Source organism: Amblyomma americanum, chromosome 1 (genome assembly GCF_052857255.1).
Source record: "Amblyomma americanum isolate KBUSLIRL-KWMA chromosome 1, ASM5285725v1, whole genome shotgun sequence".
In the NCBI taxonomy this organism is placed as follows: Eukaryota; Metazoa; Arthropoda; class Arachnida; order Ixodida; family Ixodidae; genus Amblyomma; species Amblyomma americanum.
The window spans coordinates 76,468,972-76,488,204 of NC_135497.1; the positions used below are offsets into that span (position 1 = coordinate 76,468,972).

The 19,233-nt window shown below is 42.0% G+C and overlaps 1 protein-coding gene across 4 annotated transcripts in view; it reads right to left on the reverse strand.

The window, feature by feature from the left end:
* Nucleotides 1-1,389: 1,389 nt before the first annotated feature.
* The window catches only part of LOC144113074 (Kv channel-interacting protein 4-like), a 507,008-nt gene continuing 489,164 nt past the window's right edge, over nt 1,390-19,233 (reverse strand). For all 4 annotated transcript variants that reach the window (XM_077645978.1, XM_077645980.1, XM_077645981.1 and 1 more), the window contains 3 exons: nt 17,984-18,196; nt 10,130-10,192; nt 1,390-4,567 (listed from right to left, as the gene is read on the reverse strand). In XM_077645978.1, coding sequence (XP_077502104.1) covers nt 4,520-4,567; nt 10,130-10,192; nt 17,984-18,196 — 324 coding nt within the window. In that variant the 3' untranslated portion in view covers nt 1,390-4,519. The remainder of the gene's footprint in view (nt 4,568-10,129; nt 10,193-17,983; nt 18,197-19,233) is intronic.

A 19,233-nucleotide genomic window follows, 5' to 3' on the forward strand; every position in this document is an offset into this window, starting at 1 on the left:
ATATCTGGCTCTCTAATGCTGCACCTTCAGCCCCAAGTCGGACCATGCCACCGCAGTGGAGATTTTTCGCTGAGCAGGGAAGCCGACATTAGAGTAAAAAAATTTGCAAGCTGTGAATACTTCTCGATTCTGAGAACCTTCTCTGCACATGTAGTCTTCTGTAATCACTCCTGTCCTGACCGGAGTATCCTCTTTGTTCAATTTTACATTTGTTCCTTTTCTTCTATACAGCGCTACTAGCAACTGATTGAAATGAACTGAAAAAATGACCAGTCCACCTTCTCTGGTCTGCTCACCTACATCCACATTTATCATTACTTCACCATGCAGTAGTTCTGGAGCACATGCTGAAGAGAAAACCTGATTGTGTGGTGGTCCCTGCTATTGGCAATGGCATTAATTCTCACCCATCAAACTCTGCAAGGTGTAACAAGCCAGGTGTTCACCTCATGCCAGCTCTTGATGAGCTGGCATGTGTCAAACAAATAAAGAAATCAACTGAAGATTGTCATTTTACAGAACTTTTTCAGAGGCACAATGATCAGCAGCTGCTTGTCTAATCAAATTCTGCCACATTCTTTGTTAAATCCATGCTTGCACTGCAGTTCCAGTTCAATATGCAATGACCAAAGGATAGTTACGGCCATGCTAATTTGCAGCTTCCAAGATTTTGCTGCCGCACGCACTGAAACCCAAACGTGCCTCCAAAATTACACTGCGCAGATATGAAAGCCAATTATGATTGCTCAACAGTCTCAATAAAGCAACTCAAAAGGCACTCCCAAAATTCTACAAACTTGTGCTATTGCAATGCCTTGCACATACACAAAGCAGCACCACAGGGAATTTAGTATTATCAAGAACAAAGCCGCAAAAAGAGGCGGAACAGAGGCAGGCGACGACATAGGGCAGTCCCATCAAATGGCTTGCATGTCCCACCTGGCCTGCAACTATGCCCTCCTAAGTTGTTTAGTAGCCCCCTAAAACAGGAACATATGTGAAGAGTTGAGTGATGATGCAGAAAATTATTGTACACAATTGGGTTTTGCTGGTAAATGCTGGTGTAACTAGCTGATGTGTGGTGATGGGAGAGGTCCTCAACGCTACAAAACTTGAAATTTAAGGAAGATTTTTGCAAGTGTCATCAATTTCAAATAAGCAGCTTAAAATGAATTAATTCTATTGCATTAAAGGAAGACAAGAAACTAATGCTGTTCTCACTGCACCCAGCGCAGTGAGCACAACATTAGTGAAAAAATCATTTTACCAGTGCCTGGACAGAAAAGGAAAGACCAGTTTTGACATACCTTTTTGGAGCAGCATGCAGACTGAGGCAGCATGGATGCCCTAGAAACATTAAGTGGCAGCCCACAGACTATTCAAGTAAGACAAGTTTATCACACACAGTTTTTGCAGTCTGTTTTTTAGCTGTATCATATATACATTTGAATTTATTACAATTGAAATGTACCGAATACAAATGGCTGAAGTGCTGAAAGAAACACTGCTCCAGTTTTTGTGTTGTCATCATCACTCGCAAGAAAAGTATCTCAAGTGAGCGTCTGTGTGAAACTAGAGACTGCTTCACACTCATGAAGAGAGGAAAAAAAATTTAACAGAATCAAGCCAATTTCCTGCACGTTAAAAGAAATCAAAAGAAGTCACATAATTCTTAATTGAGCATATGGTATCAACATGAAAAGCATGCCCGTACAGCTTTTCTCAGCTGACCCACTGCACAAGACTTGAGTTAAAGGTATGTGCACAGAAAAATAATGGTTATATTCAGCCAGCCAGCCAGCTTTGAGAAAGGCTGCATTGGATAGACGAAGCATAGAAATAAACAAGTCTTCTCCTACAGCTAAAAAGATTAAAAGTTCTAAAATTTAGCATTTATATAAGAGAGAAATAGGGAGCAGTTTATACGCATCAACCTCTTTACGTAAAAATTGGCTAATGAAGAGTGGAGCATGTACTCCTGATTGCCGACGAAACATGGGAAATGACATTCACACTGTAACAGCTGCACTATGACAAACATACTCCATGGCATGAGAGGTCCTCCAACAGCAGTGACACCTCTAGTTGCAAATCAGATCTGCAGATGACCAACTTTTTCACAAGGCTGAAGAGGGGAACATTTGTAAACCTATCTACGCGCAAAACATAAAACATGTCTTCACTGGAATCCAGTATTTCACAGGAGAAACATCATTTGGCAGACAGTGGCATTTTCTTCTCTCAAACAAAGTCCTTGGCCCACTGTATGATTGCTCTGCTATGTATATATTTATATATATATATATATTTATATATATCAATGTGTGTACAAACAAGACCCATTCGAGCTTTCAAAACAATGTAACCACTATGTATCAGCAAACAGCTGCTGGGTCATTTGTAACAACACACTTTCATTCTTATGCTGAGCTGGGCGTAAAAGCTGCATCAAAGCAATTTTTAAAAGTCTAAAAATGGAAGTGAAACAAACTAGAGTATTTGCAGGGTCATCCAAATGAAAAGGCTTGCCTGGCAAAGTCATGACACTGCACTTTGTCAAGCCAACCTTTCATTGCACTTCAACATGCTTGACAGAGAAAATCACCAAGAAGGATGTGTTGCAGCTCTCCAGCTGTTGGCTGGTGTCAACACGTCTGCATACATCAATCCAGCAAACTTTGCGCAAACAAAGTGAGATATGTAGAGTGTGCAATGCTGCCCAAGGAACAGCTATCAAGAAGAGCGCCTGTGATGCGCACGCCCACCACTGATGGGCTTGCTCGGTTGAAATGGCACATGGATTCAGCACTGACATCATCTCAGTGGGGCCCTCACAAAGGAAAGAGCATGGAAGCATCAAGTACTGATCTGCAACTGCTATGCACATCCAGAGAATAAGTGAAGAAGAAAACAGCACAATGCAAGTACCGAGAAACATACTAATGGCTCAGTACAACAGAGCTGCCCACAAAAAGAAAAAAAAAGAAAGAAGGAAGTGGGCAGCACATAACAGCAGTGTTCAAATCATAACAAGGGCCAAAAAATACCAGCTTGGTTTGGTGGAACTATTACTGGCAGCCCACTGTAATCCAAGCAAGGTCACAAATTAATCCGGGACAAACCTTGTCAGGACTGCCTGTAGTCTCTTGTGATTTCTAGAAAACAGATGTGAAGACACCTTGAGCGGGTTCTGCTCCCATTGTGTCCAGAGAACACGTAGCGTGTGTGCAGGATGAAAGACATCCATGCGATGGCATGCCACCTAGCATATAAGTAAAGCCTCACAGTTAAATAATAAGTAAGTCCCAAAAAGGTTGCTAGTTGTCCCTTAAGAAGAGAAAACAACATGTAGAATTGAGGCAGCAGTGCAAGCTCTATAAAGGGACTGGCAGCTTTTTAATTTCATCAGTGAATTCCCATCTAGGTAGAACTTGGGAGAAAAGTAAAGCAATACCAATATGCATATAATGCATGGAATGTATTTCAATAAAAAAAGTCTGTGTAGTATCATTAGTGCTGTCCCAAGAAAAGAAAATACTAATCAATCACTGCCTCTAGATTTTGACAATAAAGCGGGGAATAGTACAGTCATTGTTACTAAAGGGTCCCCGACCAATGTGAAGCATTTAGGTGCACCTGATGCTTGTGTTCTCTGACAGCAACGATTTCTTGAAAACTAGCATATGTTTGCCAGCCAAAAAGAAAACTTTGTAGAAGCACGAGCAGCAGGTGACTGTAGAATATGCAATGAATCAGGTACAAGGACTCGCTACTTTCTTTACCGGGATGTTGTCTTCCTGTCATGCTGAATTTCACTGGTTCGAATGGCAATAACTTCGCTTGCTAGTAACTACATAAAATACCAGCCACCATTATTCGTTTCATGGTTTCTGTGAGCCTGGTGGCCTGGTAGTAAAAATAAAACTTCATTTGCCAGAAATGTTTGAAGCTGTCAATTTAACAAAAAGCAGAACCATGCATAATCAAATGATAGAATTTCACGACAGAGTAAACAATATGAGAATAAACAGCAAGAAGACAATGGCAAACAGCAAAAGTCCACAGATAAAGTTGCACACACAAAATTTGCACAGGAGAAATTTTGCCCCACCAAGCAAGGCTGGCTGCAAGCCTGCCTGTTTGGCAAGTTTTGTCACAGTTCCACAATCTGGCTACTCAGACCCTGACAACATTAAAACCGAGAACAGCGTACACAGTTCCACACGCTTCGGACGCTTGGCAGCAGGCACCGGCCAGCCTCATCTTGTCCCCAGACACACAGCAGCCCGCTGCAGAGACCCACAATGTTTACTTGGCACTTGAGGAGGTATGAGTCACGGGCTGCCATTTGCTGCTTTCGTTACACTGGAGTGCAGGCTTGGGAGTGGGTCCCGATGAGTGGAGCCACCAGGGCATGGGCTGTGCCTGCCGACCGCCTGCAGCGTCCGCTCTCGTGTGCACCCTTCACTCGCTGTCGAACAAAGGATTCAGCTGCCCATTTCTTTATGCAGTTGCAGCATCACAGAATAGTGTCCAAGACGGACATGGACTTTGAAATGTTCTCATCCTGCAGAGAGTCATAAGGCACCTTGGTAAGTTCCATTAAAGTGCACAAAATGAACAAGTCGGTTCTACTGGCAACCATTTCTTGCATAAGAATGAGAGTACGGCGAGTGCAAAGAGTAACTCCAACCAACAGCTTGCCCACTCCGGCGATATGTCAGCTACACATTCTTATCTGAATCACAATGCGTAAATATTAACCTACTGCTGGCTTCAAGATTGGTTCCAAATTATATTATGAAAGTGAATGCAGCTGTAGTGGTTGCCAAGGCATGTTTGACAGCTCTGTTTTCTAATTTCTTTCACGGCCCCTGATTTCCCATTTTAGACCCTTTGCACAGTGTGTTCAATTTCCCATTTGGACTTGGGACAACCATATGTTCTCATTTCCAACATGCTGACGATAGTGCAGTGGTGCAGCTGCCAAACATGAGAGCATGAAAGTGGTTGCCATGCTGCATTCTCTGCACAGTGATGGCATGACTGATGGTAGAACACGGACAACAATAAAGGCAGATAATGAAGAAGATGGGATGCGTACTTGCCGATCTATGTAATTGCACCAAAGCGCAAGAACTTGCGGGCAACTATCGATCACTTTTTCTTGGTGCTTGGCAATCATAAATTCAAATTTTTCTCACCCCAATTTGTTTCCTGAAACTGTACATTTGACCAGATAATATCTCAGGCAACTTCCATAAAGCTCCTTGCAGACATCAAGGGATGTCCCTGGATTGGCCAAGCGGCCAAATGGTTATGCATGGAATATCTCCAGGATCACTTTTATACTTCCTACACGTATCTAGTCTTCCATCACAGGAACCAATGCTGCAACAGGTGTGTAATGAGCATCTATGTGGCACCAGAGAATGCCGAAGCCCTTACTGGCATGTAAAGTTTCAGACTGTCTTGGTCAGAAAGAATAGGCTCACTGCTCAGGAATAAATTGTATGAGCCCTTGCTGGCAAATATGCGTACTTTTAGTGAAAAGAGATGCAACTCAGAATATGCAGGCTTGGTTATTTCATGATGCACTCACAGCACAGCACACTGCTGCAAGCCTACAGACTATTCTTAATTTACATGCATTTGAACAGTCAGGCAACATTTCGTAGCAGCACTCAGTCCCCTAAAGATTACACAAATGAAACAAACACTAAAAACAGGCAGGTTTATAAGGCTGGTTTTTAATGCAAAAATACCCCCTTTACACATGCGAGGGTGTATTGCACAGTGTCAAAGCACCGTGACCGTTGAAAACCTGCAACGTTAGATGTACGATGGAAATTTTGTTTACTTATGCTTTAATGTCATTACCTTTGAACTGCAAAAAGTCTGGCATTCCCTTTTTTATGATTGGTTCACTACTGGAAGAAGTGAAAGCGAACTGGCTAGAATGCAGGTAACTCACAGTAAGGCTAGAATTTCGCTACTTAGATTGGTACTGGCAGCATCCACCAATTAGTGTCATTTTTTGATATTCTGAGGTGTGAAATATGTAACAATGAGTCTGCTGTTTCCCGGCTGACAGAGCTGCAAAGCCATGACACTAGTGGTACGTGAATATTTGAAATTCAGAATACGAATTGAATATGTTTGTTATGTGGTTCATATTCGATTCGAAAAACAGATATTCGAGAATTTTCGAATATTAGAAAATTTCAGAATATTCGACAGCGGCAGAACCACAAAATATAGGCAAATTATCCGAGGATTGAGTATAAAGTGTAAGAAAAACAGTACAAAGGGAATCCTCTTCGCTTTCTTCTCCGTCATTTGTAGCATAGACCAGCCACATTCGGACGCTGATAGGCTTGGATCTCGTGTACGAAATTCCATGCTTGATGAAAACAAGATGGCTGATCCCCGCTTCGAACAATCGATACGAAAACTCAGTTTTTTTTCTAGTTAGCCTGGCCCTTCCATAATGCGTTACATACATAATGCCTACATCTATGGCACTTGCTCTGTCACACCTCACAAATTTTCTAGAATGAACTCCGCCAACTCATTTTGGCCACTTTTGATATGCGGAAAAGCCCACTTGTGGAATTTTGCATGAGACTCCCGAAGGGGGGGGCGGAGAAAAGGTCTCACCGGCAAGGCAAGCTATTGTGTAAAAATCCCACCTATTGCATGGTGTATTGCAACCCGTGCCCTTTTGACGTGCGTGTAACTGCAGGCATGGCAACGATAGGAGAGCCCCTATGTCGCCAAGCCAAAAAATAGACTGGCTTCCTAGTTTTGCTTTCTGAGCTTCACCGTCAGCCTGCGACAACGGCGGCTGTAGGCCGTGCAATCACCAGCTGTCCGAACCCATCTGCACACTGCTTTCAGGCACTCACTGCAGCGTTACTGGTTATTTATGTTTATTTTTAGAAACAGCCTGGCCATTCCGACACCAACGTGCGTTCTTATTGCTTACGTCCACGTTGTTCTTCCAACACACCGAAACTATGTGTTCGTAACCGGCTTTTCGCTGCTTGTGCGATGTAGCCTCCACATAAGGCTTCATTGCATTTTCGAATTTTCGGCAGTTGTTGTCTTCTTGGGTGGGAGGCATTTAATAACTCGACCTTCAGGTAATTGGGGCATTTCTTCCGGTCCTGTGAAGTTTGCATTAATGAGGTTTTACTACTCCTCATGTTATTTTTAGTTGCCAGTGATGCTTCCATTCATGGATTTCATTTTATTACTCATTCTGCATGACCACAGTGCATGTTGCCTACTGTTATGCTGTCTAATCAAACAGCATACATTTCTTTGCATGTCGTTTTTTTTTTGTATGGTGCTGAGTCAGTCTAGATTCGTTCATTGCAATCGCAAATACCATACCCTATATTGAAAAAACAAACAACAAAAACATTTACCTATTTATCTTTTTCTTGTAAGGGGGGGGGGGGGGGTACTGAAAAGAGCTGGGAGGACGGGAGCAGCGGTGAAAACAGTACGAGGGCAGCCATGTCGGGCGCAGACATTCGTGGCGATGGCAATACCGCTGAGGAGCAGGGCCACCTTCTTCTTTGTTACGAGTCATCTGCTTTGCCTGTGTCACCTTCTTCTTTACATTATGATTACTTTATACTGAACATATATTCGACATTCGAAGGCATTTTTTCTTCGTATTCGATTAATATTAAAAAATTTAAATATTCGCGCACCACTACTCACAAGTACTGGATATGCAAGAAGAATATCTTGTGACAATTGGTGTGTCCTAAAGAAAGGAATAACAAAATTTGAAATGTCATATCGAATAAATTGAAATGTCATATCGAATAAAAGATTTGAAATAAAAGAAACTGCAATTTTGTGATTATAGAAATTCTAGTACAGTTTCAAATAGTGATCCAAATGATAAAATGAGAACTGAACATTCTAAGTTCTAAGACTTTCTAAGTTGGCAAGTGGAGCACTACTGAAGATGCAGTCCCTGGTGATGTTCTATTCAGCACATTCTTATGCAAACAGTGGACTGGCTGAAATGTGCAAACTGCTGGTACCATGGAATTTCACGTGCCCAGTGACGTAGCAATATGCACACGCCTTGGATATGCCTGTTGTTTTTCTCATATCACTCCATCACATTTCTGAACGAAATTAGGTGCTCAGTGCTTATTTTCCATGTCTAAAACTCACTTTTGATGCCTACAGATCTCTCTAATAACGACACTGACTTTCCTAACAGCTAAGCCATTTTCTACTAGTTTAGGTGCCAGACTGCATTAACAAAAGTATAAGCAATCGAAATGAACAGAGAAATATTTCGGGAAAAATAAAGGGCTTGCTTCTGGCAACACTTAATTGGCCAAACAACAACTCAGCAACAATGATAACACCTGCTGACACCACTTACGAGGCCAAAAAAATGTGCTTGACCAAGGAAGCATGAAGAAAAAACAAACGTGAAGGCTGTACAGTGCCCTGCACTGTTCAAGCAAACAAGTGATGGAGTACTGATAAAAGCCACGCCATCTCTGATGCACGAGTTATTAAGTGGAGAAGTGCTGCACTGCTCAGCTTTTCACAGTAAAGTCACTTGAACTTATAAGCTGTATTTTCAAAAGAGAAGCATTTTCTTCACAAAAAGTGACAAGCCTAACCTCTGCACAAGATCTTTGTAAATGTGTACTGTGGGACTGAAGGCAAGTAATTACTGTAAAGTTCCAAGACAATGCCCCCACCCAAAATATCGCTCACCCACCTTCTGGGGCAAAATATTTAATTTACTAAAAGACCTCAAACATCACCCATCCCCTAAAAACTTCGATCCATTCGGAAGCCCGGGAAGCTCCCTTTGCGAAAACGTATGATGGCCCGAGACGACCTGCCTGCAAACGCTGCCGGCAACTCATTTCGAACAAAAACGTTGACAGCATCAACCCTACTACTTATTCAATTTCAGTGGTAAGATGGGGGGGTGTATTGGTTTTCCTATAAAGGGAAGGAAAGTTTACTGGCATGATTAGTTGCTGGCCCCGTTCTTGCGGGAAGGAACTTAAGAGGGACCCTGAAATGATTTCGATGGCATATTCTAGTGCAACAGACCAGCAAAGGAGATCTTTGCGGGTATTCAAGTCTAATTTGGAAGCTCTGCATGGACGCTATAATTTAGAAATAATTTTAAAATGTCACTACTCGCAGTAGCTCGCAACTGATTAGGGCGACACACCTCACTGCGTGTCTCCTACCCTGATGATGTCAGTGGGCAGACGGGCCTGCCTTCAAGCTCGCCCTGTCTGCCCACTGACGTCATTGGGGTATGGGACACACGGCGGTGAGGTGTCGCCCTAATCGGTTGCGAGCTACTGCGAGCAGCAATTTTTAAAACTTATTTCTAAATTATAGGGTTCACGCAGAGCTTTCAAATTTGACTCGAATACCAACAAAGACCTCCTTTGCAGGTCTGTTGCACTAGAATATGTCCATCTAAATCATTTCAGGGTCCCTTTAAGAAGCCGTCATGCCAGGATGTTATAAGCTTCTTGTCTGAGGCTTGAGCAGCTCTTTCAGAGGATACAGTCCTGGCATGCTTTAAGTGGTGCGGCATCCCCAGACGCTGTGAAGACAGGGCATTCAACTACTGCCTGGCCTCTGTAAGCCGCAAACCAGTGATAGGATCCAAAGCTCGGGTAAGCATGGTGGATGAAGCGCTGCAACCCCTTTTTGATACTGAGAGTGAGGTGCCTTTCGATGGGTTCAGTGATGATGAGTGAGAAAATAAACATGGATGTACTGCTGATGTGTCAATCTGGCCACTTTTTTTGTAGCTTTAATCACTTTACCCAAAAGTTCGCCCAGTGCTTTTATTTTCCTTGATATCTCCATAGTTTGGGTACGCGTTCTCTCTGAACTTTACGGTATACATAGCTAACAATAAATTACTACCTAATACCCATGCAGATTATCCTGTTCTACATTCTCTCAGTGCCTGGTACTTTGTGTAAGGCAAATTAACACACCATATTTAGGAAAAAATGATAGTGCCAAACAAAAGAACAGTGCAATTAGATGAATGCATTTTCTACCAAAACAAGATCAGTGAGCTAAAAGTGCACATCCTTACCTTTGTACAAGAATCCATAAATTCGTCAATTGTGACAACACCATCCTTATTCAGGTCGAGCTTCTGAAAAAATGAAGTGAAGCAAAAGGTGAGAAAGGCACGCTAGAGTTAAAAGGCAACCAAAGACTTAACAGTACGCTTGGATGCCACTTGCTACACTTGCAGGAGATGCAGAACGAAAATGAGAGAAAGTGTCATTATAATTTTGGACAAGGAAGAAAAGGATCTTGTAGACTAATCTAAGCTATGCATAGGTTATTCTACTGCATGAAGTGCAGTTGTAGCATGTTCCTGTTTGCACTAAGTACTATTACGCATGGTATGACTTGCAACAAGCATCAGGCGCTACCAGCTCACATTATGAAGCCATGCGAGTCAGGCACTGCTGTCAAGTTCTGTACATAGCTGCCCAGCGGTGTGCCCGCATACTTGGTGCTGTGCAGCGTGGCGCATTCACTTTGCTATCAAGTGGAAACGAGGATAAGGTGGCCACCAGAACGTTGCAGGTCATAATGAGTGCGACTGTACCTTCTCAGTGCACTTCTCTTAAAGGAGCTCCCATAGAGGCCCATATATTTTTCAAGGCTATAATCCACACTTGTTAAATACATGTGTACTGCTCTGTTATTCAAGTGATCTGAGACCAGTATTGGTGAGGTGGGCTCCCAGTGAAGGCCATGTATCATAGTGCTAGCTATATTATAGGGACGTTGGACTGCTATTCTGCACCCACACAGGTGCACAGGATAAGCACAGGTGCAGTGCAGTGCTAAATGACTTTTGCACATGTGTGACTGCATAGAAGGAAGGATGGATGGATGGATGGATGGATGGATGGATGGATGGATGGATGGACAAAAAAGAGTGAACATGGAAGACCAGACAGAGGGAGAGCAGAGGGCAGCAGATCAGACATGGGAAAGCCAAATGTGACCATACAATACATTTCGTGCATTAAAAAAAAATCCACCTTCCCAGTGCTGTCTTGGTAAAGGTAGAATGAGGAGTGTTCAAAAAGCTTGGTCTCATTGTAACCTTTTGGTCAAGTGATCGAAATGAAAGATGCTGCATTGAAATGACAGTACGGAATTTCCTGTTTTTCTAGGAGCGTATCACTTTTGAAATAAATCCCATTATGAGGGGTACACTTCCACCAATCTGCGCTAGCCTATGCATGGTGTCACACAAGAAAAAGGGTGACTGCTGATGACAGTAATGACGCACTAGAATCTTTGCTATCGAACACAAGGTGCACACCCTCACAGTCTTCATTTACCATGGGGAACAGACAGAAATGTGATCATGTGAGGTCTAGGTTATAAGGAGGATGAGCCCAAACAGCTACTTTCATGGTCCCTAGATGACATGCAGAGACAAGAGTACGAGAGGTGGATGTGCATTCATTGCCGGTGAGGACTACACTGAAAATTGATGTGCTCCTGGGAAACAGGACATTGCAGACTTTAATTTGAATGTGTTGTCGTGGGCTTTATGGTGCATAAGGAACTAAGGCCACCATGTGCCGAACACAAGGTTCAGTGTTTTTGAGTTTAACTTTTTTAAAAAGTGTAGAGTTAGTTTTGTTTAGAAGTTTTGCTTCTTATAAAAATGTGCAAACATGTGAAAACTCAATAAGGGTATTTTCTCCTAGTAGCAAGCTAGGGTGGCAGAGGATGTGTTCATCATAGAAGTGTAATAAATGTTTTTCTCTTAGTTTCTTAAGTTTTGCACAAAACAATAAGATGTGGTCGACTGTGAGCTTGTCTCCATATGCTTCACATATAGGTCTGTCTTGTTTCAAAGTACAAAGTTATGTGTGAGATATGTATGCCCAATGTGCAGAAGACATAAAAATACTTCAATGAAAAGTTCTTAATAACTACATGATTTCCATTCCTTGGTGACCAGTTTAACAAGGTTCACTGAATGTAAAACTTTTCAGTTGATGTTGACATGAAGGGTGTACGTGCCTGCAAATTTTTTTTAAGGCATCTAGTCCTGCTGCTCAAGCCAAAAGTAGAGGTGCACGAATATTCGAAATTGTGAATATGGATCGAATATGTTAGACATTCAATTCATATTCCCATTCAAGAATTTCCGAATATTCGAAAATTTTCTAATATTTGGCAGCGATCTTATATACCGCTGACTTTCATAAATACGACCACGGCAAAACCACAATATCTAGGCAAATATAAAATGAATATGTTTAAAGTGCCAGGAAAACAATACGTATGTGTTGTTTTCGCTTTCTTCTCCGGCATTTATCGCATGGGCTGATCGCATTCGGGGGCTGCTAGGGTTGACTTTGTGCGAAATTCTGAAAGCGGGCTTTCCTACATCACATGCATGTTGCGCTAGGTCAGAAAGAGGCACACAGAATACACAAAAAACGATCATAACAAAGAAAGAAAGATGATTAGAAACAGAACAAAAAGGCAAACATTCCCAGGTGACTGCTTCATTGCTGCAACCTAGCCTTTATAATTTGTTCGCGTTTCTAAAATATATTGCACCCCACTGCAAAACAGCAGCATATGGTCAATTCATTGTAAAACTAACCCAAGAAAAAAATGAATTCTACAACACGTCCAAGAAAACACTGATTTCTACCTGATTTCCAGCCCCCGAACCGCCTCGAATTTTGGAAAATATAAGACGCGAAAAGAAACTGGCCTAAATGTAGTCTTTGCCCAAAGTAACCAAGCAACAGGGTTTGTGCCTTAGTCGTGTAGTGGAACACTTGTGGCACACCTTAAGCTTTAAATGTGTGAAAGGTAAGCAGAACCCTTGTCCTCACCTTTCGAGACCTTTTGGTTTTTAGGGGTGCCGAAGCGAAGGGCACCACTATATGGCTGAGAACCTAACCCTGTTGCCTGGTTACTTTTGGCAAACACGGTACTTCAATCTTGCCATGAAGGAGAGCAGGACAGTTTGCAGCATGATATAAATCAGGTGAGGGCCAGGACTATAACAAATTGAAATAGTGTCTGAAGGCTCACAACACAAATATATGTGTACAGTTTGCACACATTGTACAAATAACAATGCACAATTTGCTATAATTCTATTTTTGTCAGAGCTGGAACATAACGGAGCTAGGTTCCGACAAATCAACATATCCCATGTTGCCATTATCTGCCAGCCAAACAACAGTACCTCCAATCACACTGAGTGTACATCCTCTATGCGCTAACATGCTTTACCCTTGTTCTTTCTCTTCTTTAGCCTTTCAATGTATCTACCGAGCCACAAATAGACAAAGAGGTGGCCCCACAAGTGATACTGAAGTCATAAAATTAAGAGAAAATTCATGGTAAGCAATAAAACCTTTCTATAAGCTCTCGTCTACTAACAGATAAATGGAGCCTGGTAGTATATGCCGTGCGCGTGACAACGGCTGTGCCACCTGTCGGCAAGCCCGTGAAGCATTGGCGGGCCGTGTTTGCCACTTTCCCTGTCCTTTCCATGCGCGTTTGCGATGCGCTTGTGTTTTGATAGCTTAAATCATGAGGGGTATTGATTAGTCGCGAATCTGTTTTTATGTAAGCTTTCAGTGATGTAAAGGAACACACTTCTGCGTAGCTGGCTGCCCGAAAAACTTTAGAACTCTTCAGGAATGTGCTCCTGCGACCTTTCCGCGCCTTCACTCGACAGTGGTAGATCATGGCTGTTCCACAAGAAAAATAAAATTTTGCATTGTGCTCAATTTGCATGCTAAAGTGTTTATTATCTTTCTTGTATTTCTGTCTCCCCCCCATATTCAGTGATCATTTTCACATGTAGTCACTTCGTTATGGCTTGCAAGATGCAAAACAGGTATGCTGATTGAAAATGTGACAGATCGCCCACCTTTCTATTTAAGTGCGCTTTAAAAGAAAAGAAAAAAAGTCGATGTGAGAAGCCGAGCCAGGGGATGCATAGCCAAGTCGTGAGTGGCTCAATGTTTATGTATGCTCCTAACAATGAGCTGGCCATATCGAGAAACAGCTGACGGCTAAGAAGAATGCACCACACAAGACCACATACCCGTACCTATCGTGGAACTGACTGTCGCTCCATACTTATGTTACACCTAAATGCAACCTGTCACTTTGAAATTATTGCTGCACGCTATTCACTATGTACTGTTGACAATCTGTCAGACTGGCCACGCTGTTTATTGCCATGGCCTCTGGATCTCAACCGGCTGTGTTACTGCACTCACATTTGTGAGCACTTTGTAGTATGACTTCATGGTGGTCCAACAAGCCTGAACTTCAGAGCTATGGCACCTGCAGCTATTGCATATTGTCATGCTGCCCCACAAGTGTTTTACGTGCCATGCTCAGTTTCACAAACTTTACAAAGCTTCATTTGCTTTGTTATTGCTTGGGTAATGTTGCAGGACTCTAATCATTATGCTTGTGTATGAGATGGAATAGATCGGACTGGACTGGACCAGACCTCCCAGGCTGTACATTAGGTGTTGTGCCTAGAAAGCCACCCTAAGCCACGCAAAGAATAAAAAGAAATGGTTTGCCCTCATCACTTGGGCACTGTTTCAGCGATACGTCTTTCTGGCATAATCTCAATGGCTTGCACCGAAAACAACATGCATTGGCTCAGCACATGTAACGAGTGAACACTTTCGTCTTCTATGCCTTGTTATCACACTGATTGTATTATCCACCAGCGACAATTAAACTACCCTGTTGTAAAGAATTTGAGTATTCAGTTTTTCACATTAATTGTAGTATAGCAAGCTACATAGCTACAAAATATAATCTGTCAACATTCCTTCAAGCGATGAATATTGTGGCGCATGTGAAAGTGAGGCTTGTTTCATTTTAGTTCAGCAACAAATACACAGTAAGCAGCTAAGAAAATTGGCAATTAATTTAGCTTGTGAATAATTAAGTGCATTTGTTTTTCCCAGCTTTATTATCGCTACCTTTCCATAACACCGCACCTGTGTCAGTTAATCACAAGCCCTATCCACAGCCTCCACACATGAGAAATCTACACTTTCAGTGTAAACAGGGGAAAACAGTTCGCATGATAAAAAAATCAGAAAGATTTCTCACTGGGTAGATGCCTGTTGGCATCAGTTGGCACACTATGATCAACTTCTCGTCTAGCAAAACTTGGTGACGCTCGTCTGTAGCAAACATTATCGTCCCTGTGAGCTGTAACATCAGCTACATGTCCATTCCCATGCAGCGTGATTCCCTTGCGCGTGCTTTCGTTGCAAAATTAAGTGTACGGGACATGCCCACAGCCAGGAAATGATTTGTGTGTATCTTGGCCTTGCTTGCACTGGCAGCGGGATGCTGCGGCGAGTGACCCGCCTGCGGTTCCAACGACTGCAACTAGGAGGCTTTCAGTGGCGCACCTATAGGCGGTGCACACGGCATATTGCATGCTATCTAAAGATCACAGCTTGCACATTAATAGACACAAAACATGATAAACATTAACATGCAAAGAGAGCCCCTAGGAATTTACTTTGAAAGACAACAGTTATCTCAGATATCTATTGCCTTACATCTGCAGAACAAATACAGAACTTTTTGAACAGGCCCTAACAGCTTGAATGCTATGACCACGCACGCATATGAACTCAAGCATAATGCTGTTTGGAATACCTGAGTATGCTGCACTGTAAAAATGAACATTGGAAATGCAGGGGCCATTTATGTACGACAGCACTGCTTGAACAACCTTGCCACAGAATAAACCTTGAATTTTGTGTGTTTGGAAAGAAATGAGGACACATTAACAAGACCCTGCGTGCATTACCACATATAGATGTAGTCATGGCCTCTACCATATGACTAAGACAAAAAAAAAAGCCACCACAATACTGCCGTAATGTTCTGTTATGTTTACTTTTGTAATCAGTTTTGTTTCGCTGTCAGTATAGGTGGATGGTGTTATTGCTTGTAGCTCGCTTCATATATCGCGTTATCTGGGCTTAGGTTCCAGCAATGTGACTATAATGTTCGCAAATGAACACAACCATGCATATGCATATCTATGATGATCCCTACTTTTAAAAAATGTTCTTTTACGTGCATGTGTGGACAAAATTAAATGGAGCACGCTATTGCCTTCAAAAATTTTTCACACACTGCCTTATTGAAACTCGCAGCTGTGGTATGTGCAAGTTGTCAGTGGACACTAGTGTACTTACTCGTGGACAAACAATACTTCTTCATTTCCAACAGGGAAGGTGTGATTGCACTTTGAACAGAATAGCGTGCTCCGTTTACTTATGTCTGCATCTGTACAAAAACAAAGTGGCCAAGAGCTGCAATCATTCTGGTTCTGACAACTGCTGAGTGTGTGCATCACTACTGCCACCAGCAAGTTTCCTTCTTCCTTTTGCGTCAACAATTTTTCTTTGCAAACTCCACTGCGACAGCAGTTAAGCCAATTTAACAGCTCTATTTTAGCCGTCGGTTTTTATATTAGTTTGCGTGCATGTGCAAGGGGTCATGCAAAAAAGGAAGCAATACTTGAGTGTAACATGTCTTCAGACAATGTGCCATTGTTTCAGCAATTCAGGCAAAGCAAGAAATATGCCAGGGGGTTAGCTGGACAAAAAAAAAATTCCGCAATGCATACACTGGGTCTCAATACTTACAAGCTGTTAAAAATGTGTAGCTCATGCAGCCTGCAGCAGTGCAATGGAGCATGCTGTTGCATACAGTCCCAGGTGTGTTTGGTGCTCCTAGTGGTCCTGCCCTGATACCATGATACCATATAGCAATGCACCACTCTTAATGGGGCAATCACACGAGCGATGTATCCCTCCTCAGGCAAGGGCTAGTATCCATCACATGCCTGAAGTGCCACGTCTTTTGGAGGTGGCACTGTGATGTAGGCTTCAATGGAGAGAAGGGGAATGTTTATTTAGCCAGTTGAAATGATCGCCTCTCCCAACCCTCCTTGGTAGAGGGTTAGCAGCCTTTTTTCCAGTGTGTCTGGCAAGTTCATCATACTCTGTGGGGTGCCCTGTTAGCATATAGTTTTAGTCGGTGGATCATTTGGTAACAGTGATGCCTGACTCTGCTCCTGCCTGCCCGTGTGAGTGCGACACAGAGGCGGCAATCCTGCTGGCTGGTGATGTCATGTACATCCTTGCCTGTCAGGTTCCCCCGTGTAAATACTACTTAAAATGTAGTCTGTATAAGTAGTAGGTATGAACACCTTCATTATTACTTGCTACTTGTCATGTATTTGCCAGTTCGTACAAAGGTGTTTTCACAGAGTAGGTTAAATAAAGCCTGGGAGATTAGAAAGCAATGATGCTAACCAAAAATGACCTAATTGTTAGCTTGATGATGTTTGGTTTCTATACATGAGACTTGTTTACAATGCTTCCATGAACAAGGCCTCTGTGCTGGATTGTGATTGATTGCTGGATTGTGAGATTGGGATTGGTAATGAACAAGGCCCCTTTGTGAGGGCTGAAACATAATCAAGTTTTTAATTATTTCATTTATGGTTGGTGTTTGTTTTCTCACCTTCATACCAATTCCTGACCAGATGAGCTGTCACCAAACTATCAACTTCATAATAAAGCTAGCATTACTGTGCCTGGCGATCTGTTTCAGGAACTTGTTGAAGACTGCTTAAGTATTACATTAAACAAAAAGGGGCTCCTACATGATATACACTTCCACACGGACACCGTGACACCTCAATCCAGCTTACAGCAACCATTTTTGCAAGCAAATAAATGCAGTAAAGCTCAGTACCAATGTGAGTATGCATCAAGAATATTTTTTCAACTTGCCCAATAAAATTTTCATCCTATACGCTGCAAGGAAACTTCGAGTTGAAATAAAAGGCTCAGAAATGCCTTGCCTGAAACACCCTTTCGACGTGTTCCCTCGTTGTGTTTTCTTCCACCATGGGTTCCACAGCCTTTCCCATGAGGTCGTAGACAGCCTTAACAATCCGAGCAAGCTCATCTTTGGTGATGTAGCCATCGCCATTGATGTCATAGAGGTTGAATGTCCACCGGAGTTTCTCTTGAAGTGAACCCCGGGAAAGCACGGACAGTCCAATAACAAAGTCCTGCAAATTCCGAAACATTCCGACATGTTTTTCAAAATCACATGATACATCTGAAAAATTACTGTACACTGCATTCAACCTCCTTTTTTTTTTGTGAACAACATAATTAGGGCAAGGCTTTTTGTCTGTGCAGGTGGAAAGGCAAATTGCAACCATGAGTGCAGCCATTTCTATACTGCTTGCTATATTTAACCAGCTTCTGCAAAATGTTCAAAGATCCACACAGTGTGTATATGTGTGAATATTGGCAACAAACTTCTGCAGCATGATGATGAACCAAAAAACCTGCATTTACCTCCAAATTATCTTGCCAGCACACAAAAGTAATTTTTTTTTACTGCATCCAACATAGCTAATATGCATGAAAGGTGCACCAACGAGTACACACTGAGGCTAAAAAAGAAAACTTATCCTTAATATTATATGAGCCTGCTGCTTCTCAAGAATGAGCAGTGTGTAGTTTGTCCATGGACTAAAATTACAGAACAGGAATAATGGCAACATAAGAGAATTCCCTTTAATCTCTAGTTGCATTAGTTAGTACCCTCAGGTGTCTGAATGAGGCATATTACAAAACCAGATCCATTAACATGTTGAGTTCAATTATTTAATATAATCACAATTGAAATGATTATATTGACAGGTGCCTTTTCTGTTGTTATTCTTTATTAACAACCCAAGTGATGAAGGATTTTTAAATTCTCTGTTCCCTGTTTTTGTACGTGAGACTATTAAGGGGGAATGTGGCATTTAAAACTATTTTCACTATTCATGGATGAAATGTAACCTAATTTTGCAGACATGTAATTTTTTATGCAGGTTTTTCATGACTGCATATTGACTTAATTAACTGACACTCTCATAACGTCATGCCTGGGCATTAAAGAATTATGTGCACAAGCTTTTTATGTCAGCATGTTCATAAAGCCCTGTTCTGCACAGTAAAGCTATTAGTTCTGTTTTTAGACAGCCAACAATTATGATAATAAAAGTTAAACTCAAGCATGTATGTTAGCATGATAATGTTCCTTACAAAA